The sequence below is a fragment of the Theropithecus gelada genome, chromosome 1 (assembly GCF_003255815.1).
Source record: "Theropithecus gelada isolate Dixy chromosome 1, Tgel_1.0, whole genome shotgun sequence".
Taxonomy (NCBI): Eukaryota; Metazoa; Chordata; class Mammalia; order Primates; family Cercopithecidae; genus Theropithecus; species Theropithecus gelada.
The window spans coordinates 164126433-164141917 of NC_037668.1; the positions used below are offsets into that span (position 1 = coordinate 164126433).

A 15485-nucleotide genomic window follows, 5' to 3' on the forward strand; every position below is an offset into this window, starting at 1 on the left:
CACTCACTGATGGTTTGTAGATTGAATGAAGGAATACATGAATGAATGAGTCATGTCATGCCCCAAGTGACTTTGGGAGTGAGAGGGCAAGGCATAAAATGAAACCCTTCAGTTGCCTCCTCTCTTCCTCTCTTCTCTGTTTTCTTCAAGCTCAGAAGAGCACAGCCTCTTCCACAAGGCAGGCAAATCCCAAATCTCTCTCCCCATCCAACCCATCAAAGAGCTCGGCGTATCCTCGGCAGAGATGGGTCACCATGACAACTAGCTAGCACCAGAGCAGAGGCAGTGCTGTGAACCCTGCTCCCCTTCCCCAGGAGCCTTGGAGAAAACCAGTGTTTCTCACTTTTCTGGTAAAGCCCTCCTCCAAAGGTTCCCCGGCATTCTGTCCCCCTAGAGGAACCCAACCATGATCTAGCAGACAGTTTCACATCTAACCAGTGAGGGTGGTCTTCCAGCTGACAAGCCTGGGGGATTCCTAATGCTAGTCTGAAGCAGACGTTAAAAGTAAAAGTCCTCTCATCAACTCATCGGATAATAATCATGAACGAGCGCTGGGTTAGGTGCATGGAGATCACTAGGCTCTAACAATGTGGCATCCACATGAGGAAGCCATTACGCTAACAAAACTGCAAATGTAAAAATAGAGCTCCACATAGTTTCCTGGTTACCACATTCTAATTCTGATGACTTTTCAGTGCCAGAGAAATTTGGTTTCTTTTTGTCCCCTGCCATGCCCTGGTTCTCCTGCATGTATACTTATTGTGGAAGGAGATGGCTTGTTTTGCAAATGTCCTATCCTTAACCCATAACCCTTCTCCACAAGGCTTGTCATGGAAGAATGAGTGCTGCTGCTGTTTCTAGGGTTGCAGTGGCTCCAAGATCACTGCTATAGACCAGGCCTAGGAAGGGCTCAAAAGGTCGCGGCTCCCAGGCCAAGAAGGGAAATCCGGTCACCTGCCCAGCAGGGCACAGAGAATACAGAAGCAGTACACCATCCTGTTCAATGATCTCAGGGTCGGGCTGTGTTCTAAGCCCCAGTTTTGCCCCACTGGAGCAGGGCACTGAGACAAAGCTGGGAGACAAACCCTCTGGACAATCTCAGGTTTGTGAAAAGGAAATTCATTACTTTATTGAGGCAAGTTTCCCTTTGTCTGGGAAATAAAGGATTGACCTGGTTCCCTGCAGTGTGCAGCCTCGTGTACCCCTGGTGTGAATCACAGCCATCCTCTAGACACTTTTTTAATGTTGTAAGAAAATCAACACACGTTCCTAAGTGCTGCTGAGTTTTGAATCTGACCCACTTAGGGCCTGACCAATGGTACCTAAGACACTCACTCATCCATGCATCATTCATTTATTCAGAGACACTGAGCACCTGAGGATGCACCCGGGACCGTCAGTCCCTCTGCCCTTATGGAATATTGCTGTATTTGAGATTTAGGGATCTTCCTGGTGAATCTCACATTCCCGAGGCTCAGGTGATATGTCATGACTACAGGATGACATGGGGAAGGGGACATGTGTGGGAGTGGCCTGTTAAAAGTGGTTCTGGGAGGGGAAGCATTGTCAGGCAGCAAGGCAAATGGCTCTGGCCTGCCTCCCTAATTCCAGCACCTTCATTTTTCAACCTGGGCACCACTCAGAACCTGGCTTTCACTCCCAGCTTGTTACTTTTGTGTCACGACTTCTCACATGACACACACATGCAGTGACTCCCACAGCCTGGGCATCAGATAAACATGGCACGCCCTGGCCACTTCCCTATGCTGCCCCTGAAGGGCTCCTGGGTTTGATGGAACAATCCTGGGTTGAGTCAAGCATGACAAAAACTCAAAGTGCAATTCACAGGTTGATGTCTCCTTGTCAAGAGATGGACTCATCCAGCCTAGGTCACTTCTTCTTCCACGTGGGTAGTCCTAGCGCAGTGGCCTCCCGACCCTAGGAGGAAGTCTCCCCCAGAGCACTTACCCATGCAGGAGAAGCTCTCTTCAGTCTCATGGAGGGGCTCAGTGTAGCCATCAAGGGCCCAGCTGCCCTGGGAGAGGGGGCCAGGTTTCTGGTCAGTTTGCAACCTGTGGGACCAAGAAAGGGTAATCACTCATGGTAGAGGTTTCCTGGTCTAAGAAAACCCTCTTAGAACTTGGTTCTTCTTCTCTGATAGTGCCCTGCACCACTCAGGGCCAGTCCCTCCCTGATGGGTATGTGCACACGCCTGCCCTCCAGCAGGCAGCAGGCCTTCTGCGCAAAGCTGCGCCAGACAGGGAGCCCCAGAGGACACTGGGATGCCCGATGCTTGTCACCCCTTGCCGTTCTACAATCTATCCATTTCCCAGGAACGTTATCACTTATAGGGCAGAGGGATACCCTAGCAACTCCAGGCCTTGGCTCCTTTGGCTTGCCATGATCCTTGCCCTCAGGATGAGCAGTATGTACAGCCCTGTACATACACACAGGGAAGAGCTCCCTCTGAAGCTGAAGTCACTGATTCCTGGCAGCACAGGGGGCACACAGGCTTTGGGCTTGCTCGTAGTCCAGGCAGCTGGTAGGTCAGGAAAGAAGGAGGAGTAGGCTCAGCTGCAATCACAGTGACTCCCGGGAGGACAAGTCTCTTGCTGGGCCCGTTGTGGTAGCAGGAAGGAAGGGTGAGGTCTCTGGGCACCAGCTCCCAAGTGCACACAGACCTCTGAGCACAACCTCAATCGTACAGTTGCTCCCAGGAACAAAGGCTGTGGGAGCTTTCATTATAGGCAATTACCCTAGGCTCTGGGAGCTGGCCCGCCCACCCATCCGCCCGCTGTCTCCAGTTAAATGGAGCCTTTGGCAGCTTGGCAGGAGGGGGAGGGGAGGGCTGTGCAGGCAGGAGGGGAAATTGAAGGGCTGGGCCATGGAATCCTGAGAGTCTCCAGTGCCACTGAGATTGTCTTTCTCTCTCTCCAGTTTTCACTTTTTTCAGTGCCTAGATGGCCAGGACTCTGGGCTCAATTTTGCCATTAACTCACTGTGTAACCTGGAGTAGATCTCTTCTCCTCTCTGGGTCTGGCTTCCATCATGGGGTGAAAAGATGCCCCCCCAAGGCTGGGATCAGTTTTACAGTCTAGAGTTGTGAGATGTTTGCTGCTTCTGCTCAGCTTTTTCTAAGCTATTTAAAGCGTGCTGAGCTCTTTTGCATCTCAGGTCCCTCAGGTGAATGCTGGGTGTAGGGCAGGGTGGGGTGTCCTTAGAGAAAGCAGGAAGCCTCATCATGGCCCCTGGGGGTGTTTGGTATGATGGGGACAATCACCATGTACTACTGTCTCTCTGTCTTTTTTTTTTTTTGACACAGGGTCTCACTGTGTCACTCAGGCTGGAGTGCAGTGGTGTGATCAAGGCTCACTACAGCCTTGATTCCCTGAGCTTAAGTGATCCTCTCACCTCAGCCTCTCAAGTAGCTGGGACTACAGGCTCAAGCTACCATGCCCAGCTGATTTTCATATTTTTTGTAGAGATGGGGTTTTGCCATGTCGCCCAGGCTGGTCTCGAACTCCTGAGCTCGAGATCTGCCCACCTCAGCCTCCCGAAGTGCTGGAATTACAGGTGTGAGCCACTGCACCAGGCTCTTACTGTCAATTAAATGTCTGTCCAAGTACATGAGTGCCAAGAGGATAAAGAAAGACTGGGGTTGGTTGGTTTCTTGGAAGAGATTAGAATGGACCTGGGATTTTGAAGCAGAGGATGCAACATATTGGTGAGAAAGTAACAGAACATTCTGCTGGGGAGAGGGAATTTTATATAACGTGTCAACTGTTTCATTGATTAACATCATATATGTAAAGAGCTAAGCACAGTGTCTGGGCCAGAGCAGGTATGCAATAACCAGTGGTAAAAATAAGAATAGGCAGCCAGGCTCATTTCTGTAATCCCAGTACTTGAGGTGGGGGTGCTGAGGCGGGCACATCACTTGAGGTCAGGAGTTCGAGACCAGCCTGGCAAACACGGTGAAACTCCACCTCTACTAAAAATACAAAAATTAGCCGGGCTTGGTTGTGCATGCCTGTAATCTCAGCTACTCTGGAGGCTGAGGCAGGAGAATCGCTTGAACCAGGGAGGTGGAAGTTGCAGTGAGCCGAGATTGTGCCACTGCACTCCAGCCTGGGTGACAGAGTGAGACTCAATTTCAAAAAAAAAGAAAAAAGAAAAATAGGAATAGGCCAGTGTGGTGGCTCACAACTGTTAATCCCAGAGTGGTGGAAGGCCAAGGCAGGGGGATCATTTGAGCCCAAAAGTTTGAGGTTACAGTGAGCTATGATTGTGCCATTGCACTCCAGCCTGGAGGGCAGAGCAAGACTGTCTCCAATAAATAAATTAAAAACTCAAAATTAAAAAAGGAATAGTTACAGTCATGATTATTGCTGCCATTAATATGATGCAAGAGCGGGTGAGGTTGCATCAGTCATATGGGCCAGAAACTCCAATAGCAGAAACATTGAGGACGGCAGCCTTTATCTCTAATCTCAGTCAGCTCTGTATTTTTACCCACATCTTCCTCTACCTCTCTAAACACGGCCAGGTCTCCATGTCCACCCTCACTTCTCAGCCTGAATGGACAGCACTGTGTATTCTAGAAGTCAGGCAGAGGTGGAATCAGAGAGAAGAAGATTGCAGTAGTGACACCAGTAACCCTACGCTTCTTATACCATTAACCATACTTCCAATTGAAGTCTGAGCCAAGGCCCACTCAATGCAGGAAGAAGAGAACTGTTGGGGGTTAGGGAGGTGGTGGAGGGTGCATTGGCAGTTGGGAAAAGTCAGGAAGGGCTGCGGTGAAGCTGCTGTGGCTCTTTTCCAGGATAGCAGAGAGGGATGAGGTTGAGGATGTGATGGAATTAGATGTGTGAGACCGGGGTCTTCTGAGAGCAGACAGGGCATTGCACCTTCTCTGGGTCCAAAGGGAGGTGGTGGATGACAGGAGATAAGCTTCACTGAGAAGGCCACACCCAGGCCCTTGAAAAGAAAGGGCTGTGGAGGATGGGGCAGGGGAGAAGATGGCTGCAGGATTCGTTCCCTGGAGAAGCAGGTCAGTCATGACCAGGCTGGAGATGGCGAGGGAAACAGGTGACCTCTGCTTCTGCATTCCACTGGGGCTTTGCAGAAGACTGAGATCCTGGGGCGGGTGGCGGGGAGGGAGGAGAGAGTTCCATGAAAACACAATGTCTGTGGATTCTAGGGAGCAGATGGCACCTCCTTGGCTATGAAGCTCGGAAGGGTGGCCCAGCCTGGCCCTTGGCAGAGCTGCCATGGCAGCAGCTCTAGGCCCTGCAGACTGTGTTGGGTGCCTGCCCATTGGCCTGTAGCATCTTGGAGGGTCCTCGGTCTTAATCTAACTCCTGCTTATGCCATGACCTTCTCTCCAACCCTAATCCAGAGCCTAAAAGTGGCAGGGTCTAGGAGGTGGGGTGGTGTGACACATTTCCATTTCTGTTTAAAATGCAAACATGCAACAAATGTTTGCTGGAGGAATGAAACATGGTTCTGTTTAAGCTGCATTAAAATATTTGGATGAATAATTCTGACCTCTTTGGAAAATGTCAGGTTCCGAATATACCAGGGGACTTGTAAGGTAGATACTGTAAAATCTTAAACAATTTAATGCCTAGACACTTTTTCCCAAAGAATGAATTCAAAATGAAGGGAATCAGGTAGGAGAAGAAAGCCAAAGAGTCACCAGGGAAACATTTTACTAATTGGAAAAAGGCCACTCAAAGGAAGGCCTGCCCTGCATTTCTGCTTCTTGAGTTCTCTCATCAGCTGCAGAATCAAAGTGAAGAAAGTCACAAGGGACATAAGTGAGTTGCCCCTTAGGAAAAGAAGCATCGGTGCACTTTGCAGGCAGTACAGTCAGGCAGAAGATATGCTTTGAGAGCCAGGGGTCACCCTGGTAAGAGCTCCCTTTGGCTATGGAGTCAGTTAGAATTCTTGCAATAACAGGGAGTTCACTGCCTTGCAGTCAATTTGTAATCCTCTCTAGTTTTTGGAAAGTTCTTCATCTTGAGACTCAGATCTGTCTTGAACTAACTTCTAACCACCATGGTGATGAGTCAGGTCTTTGGAGCTGCACCAAGTAAATCTAATTCATCTTACAACATGACAGCCCTTCAAATATTTGAAAACAGTGCTCAGACCCTCTCTAAGCCTTCCCTTTCCAAAGCAAACTTCTTCAGTTCCTTTCATCATCCTATAACACCTTTTTTGATCCCCCAACAACACGTCAGTCTTGCTCTACATGTGTTTTTGTGTGTCGATGTCCTTTTAAAATGTGGTGTTCACAACTGAATGTAACAGTCTAAATGAAGCCTAAACACGTGCAGAGTGTATTGGGACCATTCACTTCCTTGTCCTGAACTCCAAAGGCCTAGTCCTGTAATATTAAATTGCATTCAATTTTTCAGAGATTAAGATACACAAGTTGCCTTCTACTGAAGGTTAAAGCTCCTAGTGGTTCTCTACCCCCACCTCCAGCCGCTTTGATGCCTCAGAGGTCCCTGGTGTGTAGGGGATGATGTACAAGCTTTTCTACACCCAAAATATAAGTGAGAGTTTCTCCTTCCATTAGGATAGGGCAAAAAATACAGGAAGTTAGTTTAGTCAGGAAGATACTTAATTTGCATTTGTAATTGCAAATTGTAATTCGCCCCCTTCCCTCCCTGCCTGCTCCCCAGCTCACCTGTACTGGAAGGGAGCCACCGTGGCTGTGACTGGCTGACTCTGTTGATGGACCGAGGAGAAGCTAATGGCCCCTGGAGAGGGAGAGGGGCGCTTGCCCTGCGCTGGGCTGCAGACTGGCGAGGAAGCCCATGAAGCTGCCCGCTCATCAGGCTCCAAAGACCTGGGGGTCCCAGAACTTTTGTAGTTTATATCTCTTTGGTCTTTTCCTGGGCCGCTGGGAGGCTTCCGAACTTCTGGTATTTGAGTTTCTCCGTGAAAGCTCGTCCGAGAAGGGCTTCTGCCCCGGGTCTGGCAGACTGGAGTCCCTTCCTGGGCTTTCTTCTTCTTTCCCTGGGTGCTTTGTCTCTCCCCAATTCTTCCGGATCCAGCCCGGCTGGAGAGGACTGCTTTCGGGGTTGTCCTGGGACTATTCCATGGGGAGCTGGAGGAGCCTTCCCCATCCTCGGCTGACTCCCTCACAGATCCAGCAAACTTGGGAGAGCCTCTCCCCCGGGAGGCCCTAGGAGAGGAATTTCTAGAAGGACCTGCAGCCTTTCCCAGTCTGGGGGAGGCCGCTCTCTGTGGGCTCAGGGCCAGGCCGGTCTGGCGCGGCCGCAGCTGGGGAGAAGCACCCGGTGTAGGAATCCTGGTCTGGGAAGAGGCACGAGGCACCGGGATGGAGGAGGCGTAGTGAGGGCGGCTGGCGGGATTCACATTGGCCATCCCATTCATGGTCTGCAAGGCTGGAAGGGTGGGCTACTGTCCTGCAGGTAGGGAGGGCAAAAAAAGACCGTCAGGCACATCTCCCGAGCTTCCATCCCTGAGTGTAGAAAGAGGGTGTTGGGGTCTGTGGGGAGGCTCGAGCACGCAGGCTGGGCACTGGCACTCCTGGTTCGCATTGTGACTGGGTCACTGGCTACCTGCTGGACTCTGGGCAAATCCCTTTTCCTCTCTGCTCTGAAAAGCTGTTATGAGGCTCATCTGCAAGCAATATGGGAAAGTGCTTTGTGGAATTGCAATGTGCTGTACAAATGGACTTCATTTAACTTTCTTTGACTCTGTTCCTGTTCACTGATCGGGGACAGACTCCTCTCATAGCTCCTCCCCCTCAGGCCTTTCCTAGTACCCCAAGTCTAGAATGTCCTCCACACTAAACAAATTTCCTCACGCTCTCAGCCTCTGCCTGCATGTTCCTTCCACTCATCACTGCAGCTGACCCCTGGCTCTCCTCCTAGGACACTCTCCAGTACAGTGCAACCTTCTTCCACATGCTGTTAGGGCCCAAGGGTGGGAGGGCCAATCACAATCCCCCCAGATCATAAACTTGTAAACTGGCAAATGCTGCCCCTTGAGGCTCCTGCCATTCTCTGGACCCTCCCTACTGTCCCCACCCCCATAGTCACTGGGCATTTGGCACTTGGCTCACAGTCTTCCTCTCTAGCCCATTCCCTACTCACCTCCCTCCCTGGCAAAACTGACCTCTGCACGTCCTGCCACCCTCGTCTGAAAGAAACTGAGTGTCCCACGTTTGGTTCAAGGCAGTTCCTTGTGCAGGCCCTGTCAACAGCACTTGATCTCCTCTCTTCCAGACCTTGACTCACTAATTATCCCCTTCTGCCTTCACCTGCTTCCCCTCCTAGCCATGTTAATTAATGAATTAATCACTTCCATTTGAAAGGGAATTTAAAGCAGTTTATAAAGATACATACAATCAATTCCAGATAGATTAAAGAGTTAAAGGTTAAAAAATGAAGCCATAAAAAAATTTTTAGAACACATGCATGAATGTTTCCATAATTTTGTTGTGGGAGAGGCCTTTCAAAGTGCCACATCAAAGGAAGAAATCATAAAGTAAAACACTGATAGATGTGAGTGCATAAAAATTAAAATCTCTATATGGGCAAAAAACCTTTTCAAAAGGTTCGAGACATCAATAAACTATAAAAATACTTGCAACAGGCCAGGCGCGGTGACTTACGCCTGTAGTCGCTGCACTTTGGGAGGCCAAGCGGGTGGATAACCTGAAGTCAGGAGCTCGAGACCAGCCTGGCCAACATGATGAAACCCCGTCTCTACTAAAAATACAAAAATTAGCCAGGCATGGTGGTGTGCATCTGTAATCCCAGCTACTCGGGAGGTTGAAGCAGGAGATTCGCTTGAACCCGTGAGGTGGAGGTTGCAGTGAGCTGAGATTGCACCACTGCACTCCAGCCTGGGCAACAAGAGCAAAACTCTGTCTCAAAAGAAAAAAAAATACTTGCAACTAGTATGAAAAACAAGGAATTAATACCTTTACATATACAGAGCTCTACCAAATCAATATTTAAAAGGAAACACCCCGTAGAATAAAGGGCAGGCGGGACACAGTGGCTAACACCAGTAATCCTAGCACTTTGGGAGGCCAAGGCGGGAGGATCCCTTGAGTCCAGGAGTTTGACACCAGCCTGGGCAACATGGTGAAACCTTATCTCCACAAAAAATAAAAAACAAAAAAATCAAAATTAGCTGGGTGTGGTCATGTGTGCCTGTAGTCCCACTACTTGGGAGGCTGAAGGAGGAAGATTGCTTGAGCCTGGGAGGTGGATGTTGCAGTGAGCTGAGATCATGCCACTGCACTCCAGCCTAGGTGACAGAGTGAGACCCTGTGAACAAGAAAACTGCAAAAGAATAAATACAACTGGCCAAAACAAAACAAAAACCAAAGACTTTATTAGAAATTGAAGAGATGCAAATTAAATAAGTTATCATTTGTTGCTATCAAATGTACTATATCATAGAAAATTAAAATATCCAGTGTTGGTAAGAGTATATGCTATGAGGCTGGGTGCGGTGGCTCACACCTGTAATCCCAACAGTTTGGGAGGCTGAGGCGGGCGGATCAACTGAGGTCAGGAGTTTGAGACCAGCCTGACCAACATGGCAAAACCTCATCTCTACTAAAAATACACACACACACACTAAATAACTGGGCGTGGTGGCACATGCCTGTAGTCCCAGCTACTCAAAAAACAGAGGCAGGAGAATTGCTTGAACCTGGGAGGCAGAGGTTGCAGTGCACCGAGATTGCACCACTGCGCTCCAGCCTGAACGAGAGAGCGAAACCGTCTCAAAAAAAAAAAAAGTATATGGCCCCCATACACTGCTGTGGGAACAATGCCAAATCTAAAAATGTATGCTAGGAAAATGATTACAGATGGGAGCAATCATTGTACATATTTTCATTGTGTACTATGAAAATACTCAGTTTGATTCTCAAAGGGTGAATTGGCATTGGATGAAGACGAAGACAAAAGACATTCTGGACAGAAGAGACCACCAAAGCATGGCCGATTTCCTTGAGATCCCTGAGATTCCCCCTTTCATATTGTGGAGAAAGCTGTAAGCAACCACACAGAATTTTTTATGGCTGTTGCTGACCTTTCCCTGACCTTTGACTCTGTTGTCTGGGACCAGTTACAGACTAAGCTATAAGAAGTCAGTGTAGACCCTTAAGCACTGATGGATTTCTAAAACTCCAGTTTGAAGTGACCATGACAGCCAGGGCTTATTGGATTGCTCTGCAATAAATGAAATAATTTCCACAAGAAATTATTCTACAAGGGAAGTGCTATGACCCCCTCATCCTTTTCTCTAATTTGCACTTTAACGATTTGATACCGTTATTTGGTGAGCTAAAGCAACCTCATCCTACCCAGCAGAAGAAGGGCGGCAAAGCCATGTGTGCCCAGGGAATTACCACCAGCTCACCTCTGCTTCTCCAGTGGCTGCCCATGGCCTAGGCCTGGAGGGCCACACCCAGGGCCTGCCTGCCTCCTGCCTCTTCCTCATCTAGCTCATGCCATTCCCTGCCCACCCACCAGGACACAGACTGGGAGACCCTGTGAGTCACCCTCTACTTGGCCACAGTCTCCCATGAAGGGCAGTCGCCCTATCCAGCCCCCAGCCCCAGCATGCCAAGCACAACCCCACAGAAGAGACAGAAAAGGACTTTCATAAAGGAAACTTAGAGAGTGAAAGCAGGTACTACTACTGCAGCCATGAGAATCTGGGTAAATTATTCAACCTCTCCATGTCCAGTCTGCAAAATGAGGACAGGACAAAATCTAGGAACTGCAGTTAGATGGAGAAGCAAGTACTCTTTAAGACCAGAAGAGAGCACCATGCTTAATCCTGGCTTCAGGCCAGTAGTCAGAATTCTTTCCCAGTAGAGATGAGAGTGGATTGACTTTGTTACCCTCCTTCTATCTAGCCACCCCTCTACTGGTCAGTCATGTGCATCTGTGACAATGCCAAGCAGGACCGGAGGTAAAGTGTGGACCTGCTCAGAGACTCATGTGGGCCCCAAGCTGCTGACCTTGGCCTGTAACACCGAGATAGGCTGTACACTGACTGTATAGCTAACCAGCTTGCTACCCATGAGAAGGGCCTTAGACCACTGACCCATTGCAGCCACACCCTTGAGATTTCAGCATTCCCAGGTTCAATTCCCTGCACTGACAATGTGCCACATGGCCCTTGTGCTTCTGCCCTCTGCTACAATCCCCACCAAATCCCAGTGTGGGGACCAAAGCCAATTATACACCCTAGACTGTCCCTTCTGGTAGCTACATTGGTGAGAGAATCCAGAACTAAATCTCAACTCTACCTTCATCTCTCCTGGGAGTCCCTCCCCAACTCAGGTTGTGTTGTCCAATAACCACCCCCCACCAAGAGCCCAACTCACCTACATTGTCCTCCATGCATCCCTGGGCTCAGACTTCCCCCAGGCCCTGTGTCTAGGGCTGGCTGGATTTCCAGCTAAGAGAGCCCTAAGGCTGAGGAGGCTGTGTCTCCCTCACTTGCTAATGGAGCAGACGCAGTTGCTGCTTTTCCTGGATCATCATTTTTTCAAAAGCTCGATGGGAGGAGGATTTAAAACATTCCCATGGTAGGTCACAAGGGCTCTACCCCTCCCTCTCCACTGCAATTGGGGCCCTGCTCTCTCCTCCTTCTGCAACTTGATAGCCCTCACCTAGACTGGGAGGAGGATGCACATGGGATGTGACAACCATTGCCCCAGATGGGAGCCTGGGAGGATCAGACCATCTTTGGGGTGGTGGAGGAGGGCTCCCCAAACAGTGAGTTATTTTAGCCTGGGTGGGCAAGGGGTCATGAAGGAGCTTTCCTGGTTTGCCTTCGGGGTGAGAACCCACAGGTACTCAGCATCTTTAAGGACACCTGGCAGATGCTTCTGCCCTAGACAGAGTAACAGTCCCCTGTATTGAGACATCATTTCTAGTTCTTAGTAACAACCTTACAAAGTAAGCTTTAGTACCCCTTTCACAGGTAAAGAAAATGAGGTGGAGAAGGTTAAGTGAGCTGCCCAAGGACACACACAGCTAAAAAGTGGCAGAGTGGTGTGACTCAAATGCAGATGGACAGAACTCTGAGGCTCAAGGGTGGATCCCCTTGGCCACACCTGCTGAGAGCATATCCACGCTCTGCCTACACGCCCCCAACCTCCATGATCAACTCTGACTGGAGTTGCTCTGATTGGAGCTTGGGGCCTTCCAGAGATAGAGTTGGGGGTGGGCAGGGGGGATCCAATTTACAGGGTGGAAACCAGAAGAGAAGAAAATCAGTCATAGGCAGCTCTGGGGGAGGCCTCTCTTCCCTCTCTTACTCTCCCAACATGCTGGAGATCTAGCTAGCTTTCCCCAACCACCTTATATGCTGTTTGCCTTTGGTGGTACTGGGGGTCAGTGTGGTACAGGGGCATTGCCCATGTGAGACTGTAGGCAACATGCATGGTAGGGGGAGAAGATAGGCCTCATCCAGCCCAGCTGCAGGTTTAATATCCCTAGTTAGTGGCAAGTGGCACGCCTGGGTTGGGGTGGGGATTGAGGAGGAAGACCGGAATTTCAGGTCTCCGGCAGCAGGGGTGGGGTGGCTGGGGAGGGAAGGGGAGAGAATACACATGAGGAGTGGGATTTGAGCTGAGGCCCGTGGACGAGGATGCCTCCAAAGCTGAAAGGTGAGGCCTCTGCACAGGTCATCTCTCCTAGGACCTAGACATGCCTGCTGGCTACAGCACCCAGTTCACATTCTTAATGGACCAAATGATTTGGGAGACATTATGCTTGCTCTGAAGCTCTGTTTCCCTTCCTCTGAAATGAGGGCAACTTTTTCTGCCCCATCTCACTCTCTACTGCCTCATATTCTGTCTGAGCAGACTGAATAAAATAATGTTGGGAAAATGTTTGGTCTCTTGAGATGCATAAGGTTAACTACAATGGCCTTCATCTCCTGGATTTCAGTGTTAGACAAAAATGTGTCTGAGAAGCAGGACAATCTACGTTTCTTTCATTTTATTTGTTCTTGAGACAGGGTCCAGGCTGGAGAGCAGTGGTGCAATAATAGCTCACTGCAGTCTCAATCTCCTGGGCTTAAGTGATCCTCCCACCTCAGCCTCTTGAGTAGCTGAAACCATAAGGACGCACACCACCACACTGGGCTAGTTTTTTTTTTTTCATTTTTATTTTTAGTAGAGATGAGGTCTTGCTATGTTTCCCTGGCTGGTCTCAAACTCCTGAGTTCAAGTGATCCTCCTGCCTCCTTGGCCTCCTGGGATTACAGGCATGAGCTCCCGTGCCCAGCTTATGTCTCTTAAACAAGGGTCTGCTCAAGCCAAAGAGCTTGGCTATCAGTATCAGTCATCCTTTGTGATAACTTTGCAATGTGTCTGGGGAGTCTCAAGGGCAGAAGTTTGCGGGTAGAGCTGGAGGTACAAGCAAGGAGAGTGTTTCTTTCTTATGGGAGTGTGTGTGTGTGTGTGTGTGTGTGAGAGAGAGAGAGAGAGAGAGAGAGAGAGATTGGGGTATCTTATCAGATCCTCCACCTCCAAACATGCTCTCTGTGTTCTTTCTCCTTCTAAGTGCCCTGATCTGAAATTTCACTTAACCTCAGTGAACAAGAGGAGGGCCTCAGTGCTCTTTAGTTCCCTCATCCTGGGGACCCCAGTCCTCAATAAATTACACTAGGGAGTTAGTACTCCCTGTTACAAAAGAACATTGCACTTACAAAGGGATTCATAGCAGGATCCCTTTGTTCAACAACCACACACCTTGGCTGGGCAGCTTCCATGTACCAGGTGCTGTGGCAATTGCGGTGGCTGAGACCCAGGTTCTGCTCTCTAGGAGCTAGCAGTCTGGTGGGGAAGAAACACATGCACACTCGTGACAAGTAACATGTGCAGGGTGTGTGTCAAGAGAGACAAAACAGGCTGGGCATGGTGGCTCATGCCTGTAATTCCAGCACTTTGGGAAGCCGAGGCGGGTGGATCATCTGAGGTTGGGAGTTTGAGACCAGCCTGACCAACATGGAGAAACCCTGTCTCGACTAACAATACAAAATTAGCCGGCTGTGGTGGCACATGCCTATAATCCCAGCTACTCAGGAGGCTGAGGCAGGAGAATTACTTGAACCTGGGAGGCAGAGTTTGCAGTGAGCCGAGATCATGCCATTGCACTCCAGCCTGGGCAACAACAGTGAAACTTCATCTCAAGAAAAAAAAAAAAAAGAGAGAGAGAGAGAGAGACAGAGACAAAACAGAGTACCATGGAGATTTAGTTGTTATGGTCTGTCAGTGAGGCAGGATCTGGGGAGGCTTTTAGGAAGAGGAGTCATGTTGGTAGTTGGTGGATTGAGGTCTGGGAAGTAGTGGATTTGATGGTAGAACTCCTCATGCCCCTAGGTCTATTCATCAGTGCCCCAATTCAGACTCCTGCTCTTTAAAGAGACTCTGTGGTACCGTGGTGAAAGAATAAACTCTGGAGCCAGAATGACTGGGTCCAAAGCTTGGCTCTGTCATTTGCTGGTGGTGTGACCTAAGGCAAATCGCAAAACCTCTGAGTTCCCTCCTCTGTAACATGAGATCGAGACAGGATCTACTCATAGGGTTGCTGTGAAGAGTAAGTTAGTTAATGAACAGAAAGTGCCTAGAACAGTGTCTGGCACATAATAAGGACTCAACAAATATTTCTGTTATTATGATCATGGGGGAAAAAAAAATACCTTATTTTTCAAGTGTCCCTCCATCCCATGTACCTAGGGATAGAGGCTGAGCTGCCTTATTCTCCTGAGCTTCCAGAAGAGCAGAAGAGGATAAGAACACCTGCCAGGTCTGGATCAGAAACCTGGAGCATCAACAGGAACAACGCTGTCCATGCTTCATACGATAACACCCAAGTGCCCACAGTGGAAAGGGTAGGAAACTAGACAGCTCGAAAAATGTATCATGGAAAGAGTAAAGGCTTTTGAATCTGGAACATCTGGGTTCAAATCCCAGTTCTGCTACTTCCTGCTATGTGGCTTTAGATAAGTTTTCTGAGCCTAGAGTCCTCATCTGCAATAAGTAGTCATGGGTTTTATAAAGATGCAATGAGAGAGTAAAGATAAGTCACCTAGCATGGTGACTGGCACATAGGAAGTGCTCAAGAAATGGCGGAAATTGGCCAAGAATGGTGGCTTATGCCTGTAATCCCAGAACTTTGGGAGGCCAAGGCGGGTGGATCACGAGGTCAGGAGTTCAAGATCAGCCTAACCAAGATGGTGAAACCCCGTCTCTACTAAAACTACAAAAATTAGCCAGGCGCGGTGGCAGGTGTCTGTAATCTTAGCTACTCGGGAGGCTGAAGCAGGAGAATCGCCTGAACCTGGGTAGCAGAGTTTGCAGTGAGCCAAGATCACACTACTACACTCCAGCCTGGGTGTCAGAGTGAGACTCCATGAAAGAAAGAAAGAAAGAAAGAAAGAAAGAAAGAAAG

General features: G+C 49.2%; 1 protein-coding gene across 1 annotated transcript in view; it reads right to left on the minus strand.

The window, feature by feature from the left end:
* Positions 1–1885: 1885 nt before the first annotated feature.
* Positions 1886–15485, minus strand: part of LOC112631523 (uncharacterized protein ENSP00000471857) — a 91286-nt gene continuing 77686 nt past the window's right edge. The window contains exons 2-3 of the mRNA XM_025396847.1: positions 6701–7445; positions 1886–2072 (exon numbers count right to left, since the gene is read on the minus strand). Coding sequence (XP_025252632.1) covers positions 1886–2072; positions 6701–7413 — 900 coding nt within the window. The 5' untranslated portion in view covers positions 7414–7445. The remainder of the gene's footprint in view (positions 2073–6700; positions 7446–15485) is intronic.